The following is a 17,032-nucleotide window of genomic DNA, read 5'->3' as shown; positions in this document are numbered from 1 at the left end:
GCATGTACTTATTGCTCTGCCCTACACCCACTTGAGCAGGCAAAAAGAAAATTGGAGGAAGTTGGCAGCAGACACAAAGAGACTTGAATTGGCCTGCACTCTCGGTTTTGGCATTGTAAGGACCCCTTCTATTTTCCTGAGACCCTGTAGCCAGGAGATGCCCCGGGGAAGGCCCTGCTTCAGGCACTTGATTGGCATTTTAAACTGGGTGGATTTTTAATAGCTGAAAGTGACCTGAAAATTCTGGGATCTGTTCCAGGTATTTTTCAGGAATCTACTCCAGCTAGGAAGGGAGTTGGCATAGCACTGCTGAGGTCAGGGAATTGAGAAGAAAATACAGTCCTTTATGTTTAAACCTCCATGAGATTCATACTGTTCAGTTAATCAGTTGCTTAATTGGTGCAGGTACTCTAATGTGTTTCCTTTCATTTTGAAATTAATTAGGTCAAGTCCTATAAAGAATAGCAAAGCATCCCCCTGGAGATCACTGTATATTATAGTTGCTAGATAGTTGGAGGACGCACAGAGACATCTTTACCTGTACATTTTAGTGAAGAAAAGTCTACACTTGGAAGGTCTCTGGTATCAAATTGCCTAGTAAAATAAGATGCACAGTTGATTCATTTATTCCAACAAATAATAATTAATTGAGGACCTATTCCATGCCAATAACAGTGAGGCTGCTGAAGTTACCTCCATACAGATGTACAAATAATGTTTATTACGATGAGATAAGCTGCAAACCTTCTTCTAAGATCGGTGGTGTGAGCACACTTTACTGTATCCAGGTGCAGGTTTGGTGTTTTAGAGTACCACTAGAGACTGGAACGCATGCCTAAAAATATTAATCACTCTTTGTTCTACTTCTCTTTTTCTGAAATAATTTTATGTGTTCTTTAAAATAGGTTATAAATTTTAATAGCAGAAAGTAAGTTGTATTATCTAACCCAAGCTAATGATGACTTTGTTATCTGCTATGTGGTAGGCACTTTTCTAAGTACTTCATATGTATTCATTGCATTTTCACACACATCCTCTGAGATAGGTACTGCGATCATTCCTCTTTGACACATTAGGAAACAAGGGCAGAAAGGTTTTGTGACTTGGCCTAAGGTCATGTGGACAGGAAATTAGAGCCTCAGTAGGAAACCCAGGCAGTCCGTCTCCACAACCCGGGCTCTTCCACACTGGGCTATTCTGTCTCCTTGATTTAGATGAATGTAAAAGACTGCAAGTTGCTTGTTATAGGACTTTGTGTATTATAGAAGGCTCTATGGAAGACAGCTCACTCCTACACATATGTGTATGGCTGAATAAGATGACAGATTTTTCAAGACTGCTGTCAAAGAAATGGAGCTGATATTTCCTTTTTAAAAAGTGTCTGTACTTTTGAAACTGCCAAGATACATCTTACACCCTTAAATAAGTAAGTGCCTGTTAGTGAATATACTTTGGAAGATATTGTGAGGAAATTGTGGTGTACGACTCCTGTCCTCCAAGAACTTATTCTCCAGTTGCCGAGTTAAGATATAAAAAGTTGAGGGACGAGAAATAAGTGTGCAAATGGTTTCACAGGGAACCATGCATTGAAATGACAAAGCTCTCCTTGAGTGACGAGTGATGCACAAAGTGAACGTGTGAAGCCAAGAAAGGGAGGAATTAATATTAGCAGGAGTGTTGTGGGGACCCAGCACAGAGACAGAGAGCATGGAGCTGGTTCTTGATGAAGGAGTTGTTGAGGAACAGAGGTTGAAACTAGGCAGCCTTTGGGCCACATTTAATTTGCAGAGATTTTTTTTTTCAGCCACAGTTTGTTGACCTGTATTATACTTTACATTTGAATTAGGGGTTAGTATTTTAAAAATAGAGATTTCAAATATGTACGTCTGACTTCTCATGAAAATTTAAGAGAATCTGGAGACACTGGTCCAGCCTTCCAACATGAGCACGATCGGTCAGGGCCAGTAGTGGCACCCCCACCGTCCTCTCCTTTCGCTAATGAGCCCTGAGTCTTGAGGCCAGCAGTCACTGCCAGCCCCCACTTACCCTTGTGCACCTCCCTCTTTTGTACCTAAGCACCCACACAGTGCAGATGGGGAGCTGCGTAATTAAATGGAGGGATGGGAGAGACACAGCAGAGGGATCAAGGGGTAAAAAGGCAGGCAGATGCGAGGTAGGTGCGTGACAACAACTAAATCAGACAGGCAGGAGTAGAGAGCTGTGCTGGGAGACTTATGGAAGGTGGAGTGTGGCTGCAGTTGGAATTGGGAGGGTGGTTAGTGTGAAGCAGAAAAACTTGTGCGTGAAGATCGTGAAGAGCGAGTGAAGACCGAGGGCAGGGGCGTGCAGTGGGAAAGCAGACTCCCATGGCAGCTGTGTACAGAACGGAGTGGAAAACTTCTGGCGACATGCGCGTGTGAGAAGACATGAGCCAGGATCTCAGTGGATGGCTCTCACCCTGGCCCCTTCTACACTGCTGTCATATAACTGAATCCTAAATACTTAAAGTATATTTGAGGGGGTCTTTTCTTTGAAAGTGATATATTTCTTTCTGTAGAGCTTTTTATGCAGAATTGTGAGTCATTTTTATGAAACTTCTGCCCTAAAACTTTTCATCTCATTCCCAAATGCATCCATCAACTTATTTTTGGAGGAACTGCAACACAGGAATTCTCCTAATGACTTCCTTTAACACTTCTAGGGGAGACTTGAATAAATGGCCTATGGAACAAAAGTCACTGCACCCCATCTGGAGTCTTCAGAAATTGTATAATTTCTGAAGAAATAGTAAAGAGACACATTTAAGCCACCACTGTTCTGTGACCAGTTATCTTTTATACTAAAGAAAATTGAGTTTTCTTAACATCGGTACTATTCTTTATTCTCTGCACCCATCAGCCAGTGTATGTTCATGGCAAAAACATTCTGGTTTTATTTAATTATGAGAGAAGTGCACATCTTGGAAATCACTGCTAAGTGCCATCCCAGGGTTATGTCTACACTGTTTTGGCAGATAATAAGCCAGTGCAAAATGACTATAAACATACCTTGGCTGCAAAACATTTATTTTGTACTAAAAGGCAGAGATTTTGAAATTGAAACTTCTTGATGAGTGTCAGTGGGTCTGTTTTCACGCTGCCTTTTATTTTTAATCTAGCTGGATCCTTTATAATAGACAATGAAAAACAAAGATAATTAAGAGTGAAATAGTAGGGTACATTTTGGGAACAACTTACCCATTGCTTTGTACCAGTTAAAGGGCATCTACTTCTGTGGTATTATTCTTCCCTAGTACACATGATGAATTATTTTTTCACTGGTCGTTTCACTAAGTCTTTTATTGCAGGACACATTAAAGAAATGAATCGATACCTTAACATTTGTAGAAAGGAATACATTTTAGAGTGTCTTTGATTCAAAGAGATAAAAGCTTGCTCAGCACAGATTTATTATGTCTCTGTAGTCCCCAGTAACAAACCGTGAGCCTATGTCGTGATCTTCCCTGAACTGAAAATGGCAATCTCCTTGAACCCAGGCACATAAAAAATAATCCCTCCACTGCACATTCCATCCGACCCCTTCAGTATTCCTCCGGAAAGTTCTCTTTGTAATCATTTTGAAGAGGGTAGTTTTTTACACATCTGTCCGATATGGGCATCCTGTAGCATCTCCGTTCCAGCATACTGGTTTTCATTTTTCTTTGGGGGGGGCGAGTTGCCATTTCTTCCAGCACATCACTGTCAGGCCATTCTGACTACACAAAACAGTGAGAAACTTTAGTAAGGGTTCAGTTATCAGAAGTAAAACTAAAATATTGGTGATTAATTTTCACTGTTGCTGGGGGGCGCCTGGGTAGCGCAGTCGTTAAAGCGTCTGCCTTTGGCTCAGGGCGTGATCCTGGCGTTCCGGGATCGAGTCCCACATCGGGCTCCTCCGCTGGGAGCCTGCTTCTTCCTCTCCCACTCCCCCTGCTGTGTTCCCTCTCTCGCTGGCTGTCTCTGTCAAATAAATAAATAAAATCTTAAAAATAAATAAATAAATAAATTTTCACTGTTGCTCTTGGGAAGCATAAGGAAGGACAGTGTGAATGTGGGTCCTAATTAGCATTTTTTTTTAACAGACTTGTAAGGTAACTCTTTCTGGTATGAATCAGAATGCATTTTAGACTCCTCCATTACCTCAGAACTAATGAACCATTCAGTTCAACACAGTTATCTGTGGAATGCCTTCTTTTTGAAAGGTACTAGGAGAGATCCTTGGAGGAGAATACAAAGGTGAACAGGATCAATTTTGTGCCCCCTGAGTTTCAGTTATAAAAAATATATATATAGTGCCTGAGGGAATAGACAATAGATATCAAATATTTATGCGAGGCGTTTGATTTAAAACGTTAACATTCTGACTTCTTTGAATACAGCCGTGGGAATTCCATCCGGAAGGTGTCCTGCAGACATTTTACATCCTCACTTTTAAAGAAGGTTATTGTTCAATTTAAAATAATAATCGAAGAATAAATTGTCATTTGCTAAGGCATATTCTGTTTCAAGGCTGATTAACAACCAGCCCTCTATTAAGGGCAACTTGACTAATTAATAACAGGCATTAATTCTGTGCTTCCCCCAATGCAGTTTTATTCACTTGACTTCGCACTAATTGATGTCCCTCTGTGTCCACGATGTGCTCATCCGTGTGCAAGTCCAAGCCTGTGAACAGAACATAGTTTGTATGCACTTTCATAGGTATCACTGAAGTGAATTGATAAACCACTCAAAAGTAGATGTTTGTACCCAGTAGTAGAACTGAGCTTAACTGTATGTTCAATGAGAGTAGCTTCTTGAAAGATAACTGATTTAAGATCTCGCATCTAATTTTGTCGTATATGTTTTTTTTCCCAATTACAGAATCATTCAACCCTAGAATGAAAAAATTGGAGCAAAGTACTTAGTGTACCCAGGCCATGGCGTGCTGCTAATGATCCCCATGGAACTAGTACTGTTACTGCCCGCAGCTATGTTCATTCTGCATGGCATGAGGCCGCAGAGGGATGGTTGTCAGAATACGTTTCTTGCTCCATACCAGGCACTATTGCAAGAGCTATACATGTGCAGCTCATTGAACCTCACAGTGTTCCTAAGAGAAATATTGTTACCGTCCATGTGTTATAGATGGGGAAACTAAGGCACAGAAAGGTTTATAGAAAATGAGCAAATCAGAGGCAGAGTCAGTCTGCAGTCCCAGACAGTCTAGCTCCAGAATCCGTGCCTTTGGAAATAGCTTCCCAAGGTAGAATTTGCTCCTATCTAAAAGTGCTGACATCTTCTAAGAGTCACTACATCCATGGCTATTCCCAGGTCATTTGTTTTATGTGGAATACAGACTGTTAATTCCTAGGGAATTTTGAAAATTATTTCTGATAATAAAATATTTGAACTCAGAGAAGTGAATATAAAAACTGGGAATTAAAGTCTCCCCCCAAAAGGTCCTTTTCAAATGTGCTGTTTCAGGGTCGGTCCTCGTGGTTCATATCTCTGGTGGCTGCAGACTGCCTTTCCTGGGTGCCCGTGTCCCCTTGATTTCCAGCTGGGTTCAGCCAGTGGGAGACTCTGATGGGAAAATACGTTCAAGGGGGAGAGCTTGGCCAGAATGCACAGGGAAGGGGTGAGGAGGGGTTGGGGGTAGAGCAAAGATAACATCTCTTCCATGTGTTCAGCTCCCTCCAGTTAGGCCCATCGTGGTTCCTTCTTCCTCTGGGGACCTTCCCCATTTGTTCCTGTTGTTGCTAATCCCTGGATTGTAACCAACCTATTCCTGCATTAAATTCCCTCTGCTCGTTATGCTTTAAGTTGTTTCTGTTTGCCTAATTAGACCCTGACTGGTATACAAGCCATTTTCATTTTCCACTTGGTATGGTTATGAAATAGGCTGAGAATGCTGTTGGCATACTGTATCAATTGGAGCAAGACTTTTGACACCTAATCTTACAGTGTCCTTGTGAACAAAATGGGGGGAATTTAGACTGGATTATAAAACAGTCTTTGATTGCTGAAGTTCATTAATGTTCAAATAAACCTGATGAAAGGGCTCTCGAAGTCTGCCAGAAGGCTCTGTGCTTGGACGTTTCTTATTCAACATGACCAAAGACTTGGATGAAGACATAAACAGCACCTTTATCAAATGTGTCCATAACACAGAGATGGAAAGTAATGTAATTCAGAGTTCGAAAGGATAAACTTTATAAGGAAAAATGGAAAAATCTCACATTTATGTACAAAAAATAAAGGAGAGACCAAGCTTCCCAGCATATGATGTGGGTAAAGAAATCCAGGATTTCCATTGACCACAACCCCAGTATAAGCCAGAAGTAGGACCTTTTTTTTTTTTTAAAGATTTATTTATTTTAGTAAGAGAACATGCGAGCGTGCATATGTGTATGCTGGGCAGGGGGCAGAGGGAGAGAGAAGCAAACTCCCCTCTGGGCACAGAGCCTGACTCGGGGGAGGGGGGCTGCTCGATCTCAGAACCCTGAGATCACGAGCCAAAACCAAAAGTCGAACGCTTAACCTACCGTGCCACCCAAGAGCCCTGACCTTTTTTTTTTTTTTAAATGGGAGGTTAGAGATTCTTCATTGTGCCCCATTAGAAGATAAGTGTGTCCCTGTCTGCTGACAAGTTGGCAGTTCCACTACTCATCTAGAGGCTTGCAGAAGACTAGGAACTTTTTTTTTTTTTTAAGATTTTATTTATTTATTCGACAGAGATAGAGACAGCCAGCGAGAGAGGGAACACAAGCAGGGGGAATGGGAGAGGAAGAAGCAGGCTCCCAGCGGAGGAGCCTGACGGGCTCGATCCCATAACGCCGGGATCACGTCCTGAGCCGAAGGCAGACGCTTAACCGCTGTGCCACCCAGGCGCCCCGAAGACTAGGAACTTATTCTAAGAAAGATCCATGTTCCCCAGCCCTTGCGAAGCTTTTTATGTAAAGTTTTGTGTCTGTCCTTTTGCATCACAACAACCCAGCGGAGCATGTACTGTTGCCCCATTTCTCAGCCTTTATTTCCTGATATGGATTCAAGTCAAAGTGGGGCCTTGGGCCAGCACTGTGGTACTGGTCCTGAACCCAGCTTATTTCAGTAAAGCCCAGTTCTCGCTTCAGGACCCCAGTATTATATGTAGATAAGAGGGTCCCAACTGCTGAAAGGTCGGGAAGCCTTTACGTGTGGTGAGCAGTTAAGAGAACTGGGACGTTATGCCAGGAGAAGACACTTAGGGGAGCATAACGTCTGTCTTCCAGGATTTGGAAGTCTGTCACATGAGAGAAAGAGCGGATTACATTATGTGACTTCAGGGAACAACTAGTACTGACAGAATGATAGTTTTGTTTTTTTTCCTCAAAATGTTAAAGATTTCCGAGAGAACTGCCCTCTAATGTGGTCACTATCTTTGTGCAAAAAGTTGGATCGTTAAGTCTTGGGAATATTGTAGTAAAATGGATTTCTACATGGGGAAGGATGTTAAATTAGGTAACCTAGAATGACACCCAGTTTCTGAGTCTGATTTGTGTTTTTTTGGTTTTTGGTTAGTGAGATTTATGATTCATAGTTTTTGATTCAGAGGTATTTGTTTTATTTTTATAGTTTTACTTCCAGCAGTGTAATTGTTTTTCTTACAATTTAGGATTAACATACTCTATTTGTGGGGGAAAAAAACTTTTAAGAGCCCGAAACAAGGAAGTAAAGCATGACTAGTGCCTGGTGTAATTACCTCCACAAGAAATATTATGCTATTTCCTGGAATATGTCCCCAGAGTGAATGTCTGCATTTGTTCCATTTCATTCCTAGCTGTGGAATCCTATCAGGGGTGATGAGGAGAATCATTTTGAAATATATTGAAGCAGAGAATGGAGTTTGCAAAGTATTATTAGGTTTGCTAAGATGAACCTATGCAAATACAAACTGTTGGCATACCACTATAAAAACCAGTGCCCGTATGGGACGCGGCTCCTGGAATGACTTATTAAAGGTCACCAGAGTGATAGTGGCTGAAAAACCATAAAATTTACCTTGAGGATGCCTTTCAGGTCTTTTTTCCAGAGCTAGCATAGTCTCTGTCCCCGGGTGGGATGGTTATTCATGAAGGGCTAGGATAATCGGGAAAGGAAAATAAAAATTTCAAAATCAATCCCAAAACAGCAAATTCTCTGATGAGAGTAAAACATGCAGGGGAAATTAAATATATCAGTGTTTCAGAGTTAAAATAACATTTTTGCTTTGATCTTCTGTCTGTTAAGGTTTACTAAAGGGAAGTTCTCTGTCTTCATAATTATTTGCTGAGGTCTAAAAGTTAACTTATATGATTTCCCAAAAAAGATAGCTCTGTCGTGAATCCATACTATTCTGGATCTTCCCTGGGTGTTCTTGTCATGTTCATTTTTTTGAAAACTTGCATAATCTGCCTCCCCTCCCCCTTCTCCCCTTACCAATCAGACTTACCAATTATAATTCTCACAGAAAGATTTGAGATGCATTGAAAGTACTAAGGGGAAAAGTGAGGTAAAAGAGGATCTGATATTTAATTGAATGTCTTATCTGTTTCAAAAATGAGTTTTATAGATGTTAGCATTTCTGATAATTTGCCATTGATAAACTGGTGTTTTTTTTTTTTAAGTATCAATTTCCTACTCATGAGCTTGATCTGGGGGCTCAGAAAACCCAAACTCTTTTTCCTCTAAGTTACTAATACAAAATAGGTAAAATGAGTAATGGCTGAGAACTTCTGTGGTGCCCTTGGCCTAATCATCATCGTCAGCCTCATGATGAATCCTCAAAGACAGAGAGGGGAACTTATTGAACTTTGTATTCTTTTTTTTTTTTTTTTTTTTTTTTTTGGTTACATAAATTAACGCATTTATTATAGGCTAGCAGTGTTTCTCATGGACCTTCTGCTGCTGGTTTTTTCAGTTACTTCAGACATGAGTCTGATGGCAACGTTCCTTCGAGGGCAGGAGGGGTTGTGTAGGTCGAGGTACATCAGCTACCACATTTGTGTAGGAACCACAGTGCCAGATCTCCACCTCTCATCTTACCATCTTGATTTTGCCACAGAAAGAGCAAGCCTACTGAGCATGCTGGCTTATTGCATTTTCTTTCCCGTTTTCCTGAGGGAGGCAACAATAACAGGTCCCATATTTACCGATCATTCCAGCCTTCTTGGTGTATTTAACTATGTCCCCGCAAACCAAGTCTGACCCCAGAGGATGGTCTTTTTATCTTGGGGGTCCTACATGGGGCCTGACACTTGGGAGCCCTGCAGGGAATGTTTATGAATGAAAATCCAGGTATTGAAAATAAATTTTATAATAAGCTGCAAATTCCCCTTTCAGAAAATAGTTTTTTAGATTGAAGTTTCGAGGTACCTAGGAGCTGGGTTAGGGAGATGGCAAGAGTTTCCTTTAAGGTCCTATGTGTGAAATTTGGGGAGTTTAAAAACATAACCAAATTGCTGCCAGATGTGTTTTGGTATTCAGAATTTTTCAGATGTTAGGAAAATGATATAGTATATGCATCCTAACATTATGCAGTTAAATCCCCCAGGGCATAATGCAAATGCATGAAGATTCTGATAGCAAAAGCATATGAATAGTCCCCTTACCTGTGATCAATTAAGACAGTAAGCAATTTCACATTAGTTCTGGTCAGAATTTGCAGGTGAGTAAGTTCAGAGCCGATCAAGTTTTCCATTCAATGAGCCTTAAAAAAAAAAAAGCAAACACCACCACTTAGTTTTAAGCACTTTCGTGATTACTCGGGTTATGTGTCAACATCTGAGGACTATAACGTCTTTTTCATTAACCAAAACCTTCTGTAGTTATTTAATGAGTCATCTTCTCATCTCTAATTTCAAGTGGGTAGGTCAAAAATGCTACTGTTTTTCTCATTCCCCAAGAAAAAAGAAAAGGCAAACATCTGAACAGTCTGAGGATTGTTTAGTGAAGATTGCCATCAGTATATTGTCTCCTCTAGGCCTCACAGAATCCTCTTGAGACAACTATTCTTACCATCCTTTTTATTTTACAAAAACAGCAGAGGAGTAAGGGGTGAAATGTCTCATTTTCGTTCTAGGACACAAAGTAAGCAAGTAGCAAAACTAAGACTCAAACTCCAGTCTTCCAACTCTGAAGCCCGTCTTCCTTCTCCCAAATCGTATTTTCACAGAAAAAGCTTCTGATGAAGCTAGAAAATGAAAATTTGGGTATATTCTTATCTAGAGTTTAATGAATATGTCCTGTTGCCTAAGGCTTTTTATTAATTTGAGTCATTTAAATTAGTTTGTCAGAAGTGGACTGATCATTGTAAAGTTTGTCTTGATTATTTTTTAAGAGGGATAGACTTTCAAAGTTTAAGCTAATTTCAAGTATAGAATAATAAGGCTATTTTTTGCTATTCTCCCATTTTTGTTTGAACCGTTTAGATGTGTCTGGCCTCAGAGGGGGTTAAAATGGAGGACTCAAAGCTAATAAAGGCGAAAGAATCAGATGGTGGAAGAATTAAAGAATTGGAGAAGGGCAAAGAACAAAGAGAAATAAAAATGGAGAAAACAGATGACGCCAGGTTACAGAAGGAAGCAGAATTTGAAAAACCAGCTAAGGAAAATGTCAGAGATTCTAAGGAGCTAAGAAATTTTGAGGAGCTGCGAATGGATGATATAATGGATATAAAAATGGAAGATCCCAAAGAAATTAGAAAGGAAGAACTAGAGGAAGATCAACAATGTAGTCACTTCCCTGATTTTTCTTATTCTGCCAGTAGCAAGATCATAATAAGCGATGTTCCCAGTAGAAAGGATCACATGTGCCATCCTCGTGGAATCATGATCATTGAAGATCCCACAGCATTAAACAAACCAGAGAAGCTAAAAAAGAAAAAGAAGAAAAGCAAAATGGATCGACATGGAAATGATAAATCCACACCCAAGAAGACTTGCAAAAAGAGGCAGTCTTCAGAGTCCGACATTGAGAGTGTCATCTACACCATTGAAGCCGTTGCAAAGGGAGACTGGGGCATTGAGAAACTTGGAGAAACCCCTCGCAAGAAGGTCCGCACATCCTCCAGTGGCAAGGGAAGCATTTTGGATGCCAAGCCACCAAAGAAAAAAGTGAAATCAAGAGAGAAGAAAATGTCAAAGGAGAAATCCTCAGACACCACCAAAGAGTCAAGACCTCCAGATTTCATTAGTATTTCTGCCAGCAAGAACATTTCTGGTGAGGTGCCAGAGGGTATAAAAGCAGAACCGTTGACCCCCACGGAGGAGGCATTACCACCCAGCCTGTCAGGACAGGCCAAGCCTGAGGAAAGTGACTGTCACAGAAAAATAGAGACTTGTGGCTCCCGGAAATCTGAGAGGTCTTGCAAAGGTGCTCTTTATAAAACCCTGGTGTCTGAAGGCATGCTCACCTCTCTGCGAGCTAATGTTGACAGAGGTAAGTGACTTCTACAGAAAGGAAAAGACTAACTAGCAGATTTCTCCTTTAAACTCACTGAGAAGAACCACCATAAAGAACAGTATGGTGTCAGAACAGTATTTTACATCTGTACGGTTCTTTATGGCTAATAGATCGCATACATTTGTCATTTTACCTACATGTGTGCATGTTTTCTTAACACCATTGTGGAGATTTTGTATTCTTTCTGTGGGTAGATCTCAGGATATGTGTTCAAAGTAATTCAGACCTTTTTTTTTTTTTTTCTGATATGGGCTGGTTTCTTGTTTTGAAGGATCAGCGCTGCATGTTTGGAGCTCTTAGTCTGGTTTTTTAAAACTGATGGAAAGAATTCCCTGAATCAAGCAGATATATTTGGCAAAATTTTGACCTATAGGCTCCAAAAGCAAATAACTTATCTAGCCCTCTCCATTAGGTACTCAAAACTATAATTGAAGTGAAGGGCTCTTTAAAACACTAAACCAGTTCATGTGTATACCTTATTTCACAGAGTGTTTTATATAAATTCATCTGTTTTAAAATACAGCATCTGGCTAGGGAACTACCTCTTGCCAGGCTAACTTCCAACTCAGAGATGTGTGAGTCATGGGTCTAACAAGGCCTGAATGAAGATCCTCGGGAGTACTTAGTTCTCCAGGGATATCATTCCAATAAAGTCTTGGGGAAATTAGAATTAGTACTGCCTACCCGCAAAGGGCTTCTACACCTTAGTCTGATTCTCTAATGGAAAAGCTGGTAGTTGTTTGTCTGTCTCTGAAGTCACACAGTACACACACTGCCTGTTGCATTATGACAAGACAACTGATCTCAAAGGCTATCCACTTTTTTGTATGTTGTATTAATAAAGGTGATCCATCATGAACCACTTAGAGGACTCTGAAATTGAAACAATTACAAATAGCGTCATCCAAATGATACCTGAGGGGTCAACAAATTACTTGTGAGGCAACCTCATCCCAATATACCAACTGCGTTCTTTCTCTTAAATTTCCTTAGGGAAACGAAGCTCAGGAAAAGGAAACTCCTCTGACCATGAAGGGTGTTGGAATGAAGAAAGCTGGACGTTTAACCAGAGTGGGACCAGTGGGAGCAAGAAGTTCAAGAAGACAAAGCCAAAGGAAGATTCTCTCCTGGGGTAAGTGCCTGTGAGCACGGTCAGCACACTGCATAGACCCCACGTGTAAACAGAAATCACTAACTGCTTATTCTTGAGTATTCATTCAGCACTTACTACAGTCTTAGCACGATAAGAGAATAGAAATCTAGCGTATCACATGTTCCTGCTGGGAACGTGGTTGTGTGAGTGACACTGTCATTCACATTTTAGGTCTAGTGTAAAGTATTTCGATTTTGGATGTAGGCTTGAGTTTGAATTGAGGCCCACCATGTGTTAGTGGTGTGACATTGTAAATCCTTTAATATTGCCAGGACACATTTTCCCATCTGAGGTTTACAATGGATATTCTATAAGCATGTTTACATTTTGCCCATTTTACTTACTGTATATATTTTATTTACTATTTCTAAAGGTTATATACATATGTTTATAAAATAAGATGACAGCTCAAAAATATAAGGTAAATAAAATTATGTTTCTACCTCTGTCTAACCTTTTTTGTTTAAACCATGTTCTGTTGCTGTAAGATAAAAATGTTAGATTGACTATTCTCCTGCTACAGAGAATATTCAGTAATTAATTATGTGTTGAAATGCAGTATCAAGCAATAACATACATCAAGACAAAATCATTAATTACTTCATTTTAATGTGATTCCAAAGATTCTTAATACCAATCTTAATATAAAACATTTTGTTAGGAGATTCCATACTTTATATTGGTGAGGAAAGTATCTGCATATTCAGTAGTACTATTTTAAAAATCCTTTGAGATTTCTTATTAGCCCAACTTGAAAAGAATACATCGAATAGAAATAAGTACATTTTTATATTTTCCATATTTTTTCATAAGTGTGTTTAAAGGTATGCAAATTCCATGCATTGGGAGTATTGTATTTGGTTTATTCATAAATATTTGCATTTCTGTTAGTGGAATAATATATTTTTTTCCCCTTGGAAGTTACAGTGCTTTAAAATCCAGTTAATTCTAAGGCTCTAGGTCATCACAAAGTAGGAGAGTGGAAGTTATTTCTCATGTTGTGAAATTCCTCAGGATTGTTTATTTTAAGATGATATTTTTATAATTTTTATGTATTTCCCTTCTAATATTTTAAATGTCCAGAGCAGTTCACTTTAGTTTTGCCTACACTGTGCTTTAAACAGTGACATGAAAATTCTTATATTCATTATCGTCAAATGGTATTTTCAAATGCAGGATTTCCTAAAAATGTGACCACTGAGTTCAGGACCGGTGCTCTGTATCTTCTGGAAGTACCAGAGCCCTGTGGGGAGAAGCAGTTCTCACTGCAGACATTATGAAGTCCTGGCAGAATCAAGCAGGCATTAAGCCTCCCCAGCAGAAAGGTTTCTGATGCTTCCATTAGAAACGGCTGACGCTGGGAGAGGTGTTTCCGCCAGCCTTCTTTGGAACAAGAAAAGTGAAACAATCTTTTGAAAATCTATCTCCTAAAAGAGATTGGTGTGTGGGTTGTTTTGTTTTAATAATTTCTAAGGAAGGCACATGTATGTAACTGGGAGTGTGGTTTTTCTGCAGGCTCTAATCAACAGTAAACCTCTGGTCTTTGCTGTTTCCGCCCCCCTTCATATAGGCCTGTCAGAATTAGACTGTCTGGGTCTGCTTTGTTTAGAACACGCCAACATAGTGGATGAGCAGTGAGAAATGCCAGTGTCTATCAGTCTTCTCTGAGATTTCTAAATGAGCATGTTAACCCCTTTTATCACAGAAAATGTGCTATTTGTAGCCAAGGAAAATGCACTGAGTATTGGCAGTTCTAATCTTATAGACCTCCCCAAGAAAAACATAGATGATTATTCTAGGTGAAAAAAGAAAAGGAAAAAAAAGCCCCAAGGGATCTTATGAGTTCTAGCTCACATTTTCCTAATTTTCTTTTGGTTTTTCAGATTATCTGAAAAATTCACAAATTATAGATCCCTTTCTGATAATATCTGGTTATTATCTGATTTTCCATTAGTGTAAACATTTTAGACCTGGATGAAAAATGATTGTTAATGACGGAGCGTCACCCCCACCTACCGTCCTCCCTGCTTTGATAGAACTTAGTAACGGCCTTTTTCCATTGACCATTCTGATAGGCTTCTGTCTCTGTTGCCCAACTCGTGTATTTCTCCAAACAGAAGTTCTAGGTGGACGCACCTAAAGTACACCCCCTAGGTAGCAGCCTTAACACATGAGCTATTAGCTTCTCGTAAGTTAACTCAAGGCTGCTCTCTTCCCAGAATGCCTTCCATTTTGCATCCAGGACACACAGCCGTTCTGCTGTAGCTTCTCCTATCTGTTTGGGTTTCATCTTAGTTAATAAGTCTCAGCAAGGATCCAGCAGGCATGCTGCCATGGCTGGGTGGGGGCCTTGGAGACAGAAGCAGCCCGAAGATTTCCCCACTTTGCTGGTGCCATTTCTGAAGTCACCCGTTGTTTGCGCTAACACGCAGCTGTCTTTCCGCCAGCGTGTTCATCGAACACTGGCTTCCCTTGTTGAGTGCTTTATCATCATCCCGGTCTGATATTTTTCTGATATTCAGAATTTTTTTGTGTGTTTTCTTTATGTGTTGGATATGTTTTAATCAAGTACTAGTCAATAAATATTTTCTTAAAAAACAAATCTTACAGAAGTACTGATCCATACCCTGTTACCAATAAGCCTGCCAATGGAGGTACTTATATACAAATCTTTAGAATGAGAAACTTGTCTGGATGGAATATGCATTGTACTGAACTTAATGAAAAATGTCCGTGCCAATGGAGAGAACTTCAGAAATATTCTTATATTTAAATGGTGTTTCTGCTTTTCTAAGGCAATAAGATAACCTTTCCTGGGAATTGACTGAGAAAGCTGTACTGATAAATCTTCTCAAGCATTTGTGAACAGATGTTTTTGTCCTTGCACAGAATTTATCAACAGTGCCCTAATTCTCGGGGACCCTGTTTTGAAATGGAATATCTTAAAATCTATCTTGTATCATTTTTTGTTTAAATATTTATGTCCTGTGCTGATCGATGCCATCCCCCTTCTCTTATTAGCTCAGCAAAGCTGGATGAAGAATTTGAAAAAAAATTCAACAGCCTCCCTCAATATAGTCCTGTCACGTTTGACCGGAAATGCGTCCCTGTCCCAAGGAAAAAGAAGAAGACTGGAAACATGTCCTCAGAACCGACTAAAACCAGCAAAGGTTAGATGTGTGCTACGCCTCCTGCCGGGAGGCCGGCATCTCACTGCTCTTCTGTGCTTCTGCAACTCCCTCTAGATACGTAATTGGATTTAGACTGAGGCAGTGAGGCAGTGAGGCAGTAGCCAGTTGGAATTTTAGCTTGCTTTCCAGGATTATTGGTATGGTTCCTGCCTCACTTCTCGCTCCCTTCTTTCCCTCCTAATCCTCCTCAGCCTCTCTTCTCTGCCATCTCAGCCTGCACATTTGCCCCGAAAGGTGTGGCTCTTTTGAGAGTGTTGCACATGGTCTTCGACTTTCTGCTCTCCCGAATTCTGACTTGGAGATGTGGAGCTTTTCTTGAGCAGAAACTGCTGGCCGACCCTAATTCCTCTGTTCGCTGTCTCTGTGACAGGTTCGACTCCGGGACTGTGAAATCATTCTATGTGCCTAATCAGAAAACTCCATTCTTTACTGGCAGTGTGAACCAAATGAAAATAAAGCCAAATGCAAATAATCCTCCAGCCATAGATTGAAAGTGGTTTTGTTACGTTTAGAAAAATATTATTTGAGTATATTCATTTTGAAGAATATCAGATTCTTCCTTGTGGGTATGAGGGAAGCTTTCAAAATTATCAGCCTGACTTGGGTGGGTATCAGCATTCATCAAGGGCAACACTGTAGGTAAGAGGGGGGTTTTAAAGAGTGTGAGACCACCATTATATGTGGGGCAGGGACTTGGGTTCTAAGCATGATAGCCAGCTCAGGACATTCAAGCACAATAAAGGATCGTCCTGCCCAAAGTGACGGCACGCTCTTACTGAGAAACTTGTCTTCTGATTTGACTTAGGTCTCAAGATCGGTGGGGAAATGTACCTCTAGTTTTCCATACAGATGTGAAAGACTTCATTCTCTTAGTCTCCTGTACTTGTAAGGACAGTGAACAGAGAGATGAAGAACTGGTGTGGCTGAGTTTCTGATGCTCGCAGGATTTGATGGAAGAGTTTTTTCATTACCCTCCAAAAGTGGCTGCCTGTTGCCTGTTTCACGTCAAATCAGATAAATTCCCTTTTTTGGTGTATTTTAGACAGATGGATAGGCAAATAGGTATAAAATGATACGTATCTTTGCATAAATCTTGCTAAATTCGAGCATTTGTGGATAATGATCAGAGATAAATATTAATGAGCAGACACAATTTCATGGATTTAGAGGGACTATGTAAGGGCTAG

The 17,032-nt window shown here is 40.2% G+C and overlaps 1 protein-coding gene across 24 annotated transcripts in view; it reads left to right on the top strand.

Annotated features, from left to right (window-relative positions):
• Positions 1–17,032, top strand: part of BBX (BBX high mobility group box domain containing) — a 266,345-nt gene that overhangs the window by 217,671 nt on the left and 31,642 nt on the right. For all 24 annotated transcript variants that reach the window (XM_048215165.2, XM_044381783.3, XM_026492720.4 and 21 more), the window contains 3 exons: positions 10,469–11,477; positions 12,495–12,633; positions 15,676–15,824. In XM_048215165.2, coding sequence (XP_048071122.1) covers positions 10,469–11,477; positions 12,495–12,633; positions 15,676–15,824 — 1,297 coding nt within the window. The remainder of the gene's footprint in view (positions 1–10,468; positions 11,478–12,494; positions 12,634–15,675; positions 15,825–17,032) is intronic.

Source organism: Ursus arctos, unplaced genomic scaffold (genome assembly GCF_023065955.2).
Source record: "Ursus arctos isolate Adak ecotype North America unplaced genomic scaffold, UrsArc2.0 scaffold_4, whole genome shotgun sequence".
Taxonomy (NCBI): Eukaryota; Metazoa; Chordata; class Mammalia; order Carnivora; family Ursidae; genus Ursus; species Ursus arctos.
Note: the sequence above shows the minus strand (reverse complement) of the source record. Positions and strands in the feature narration are given on the sequence as shown.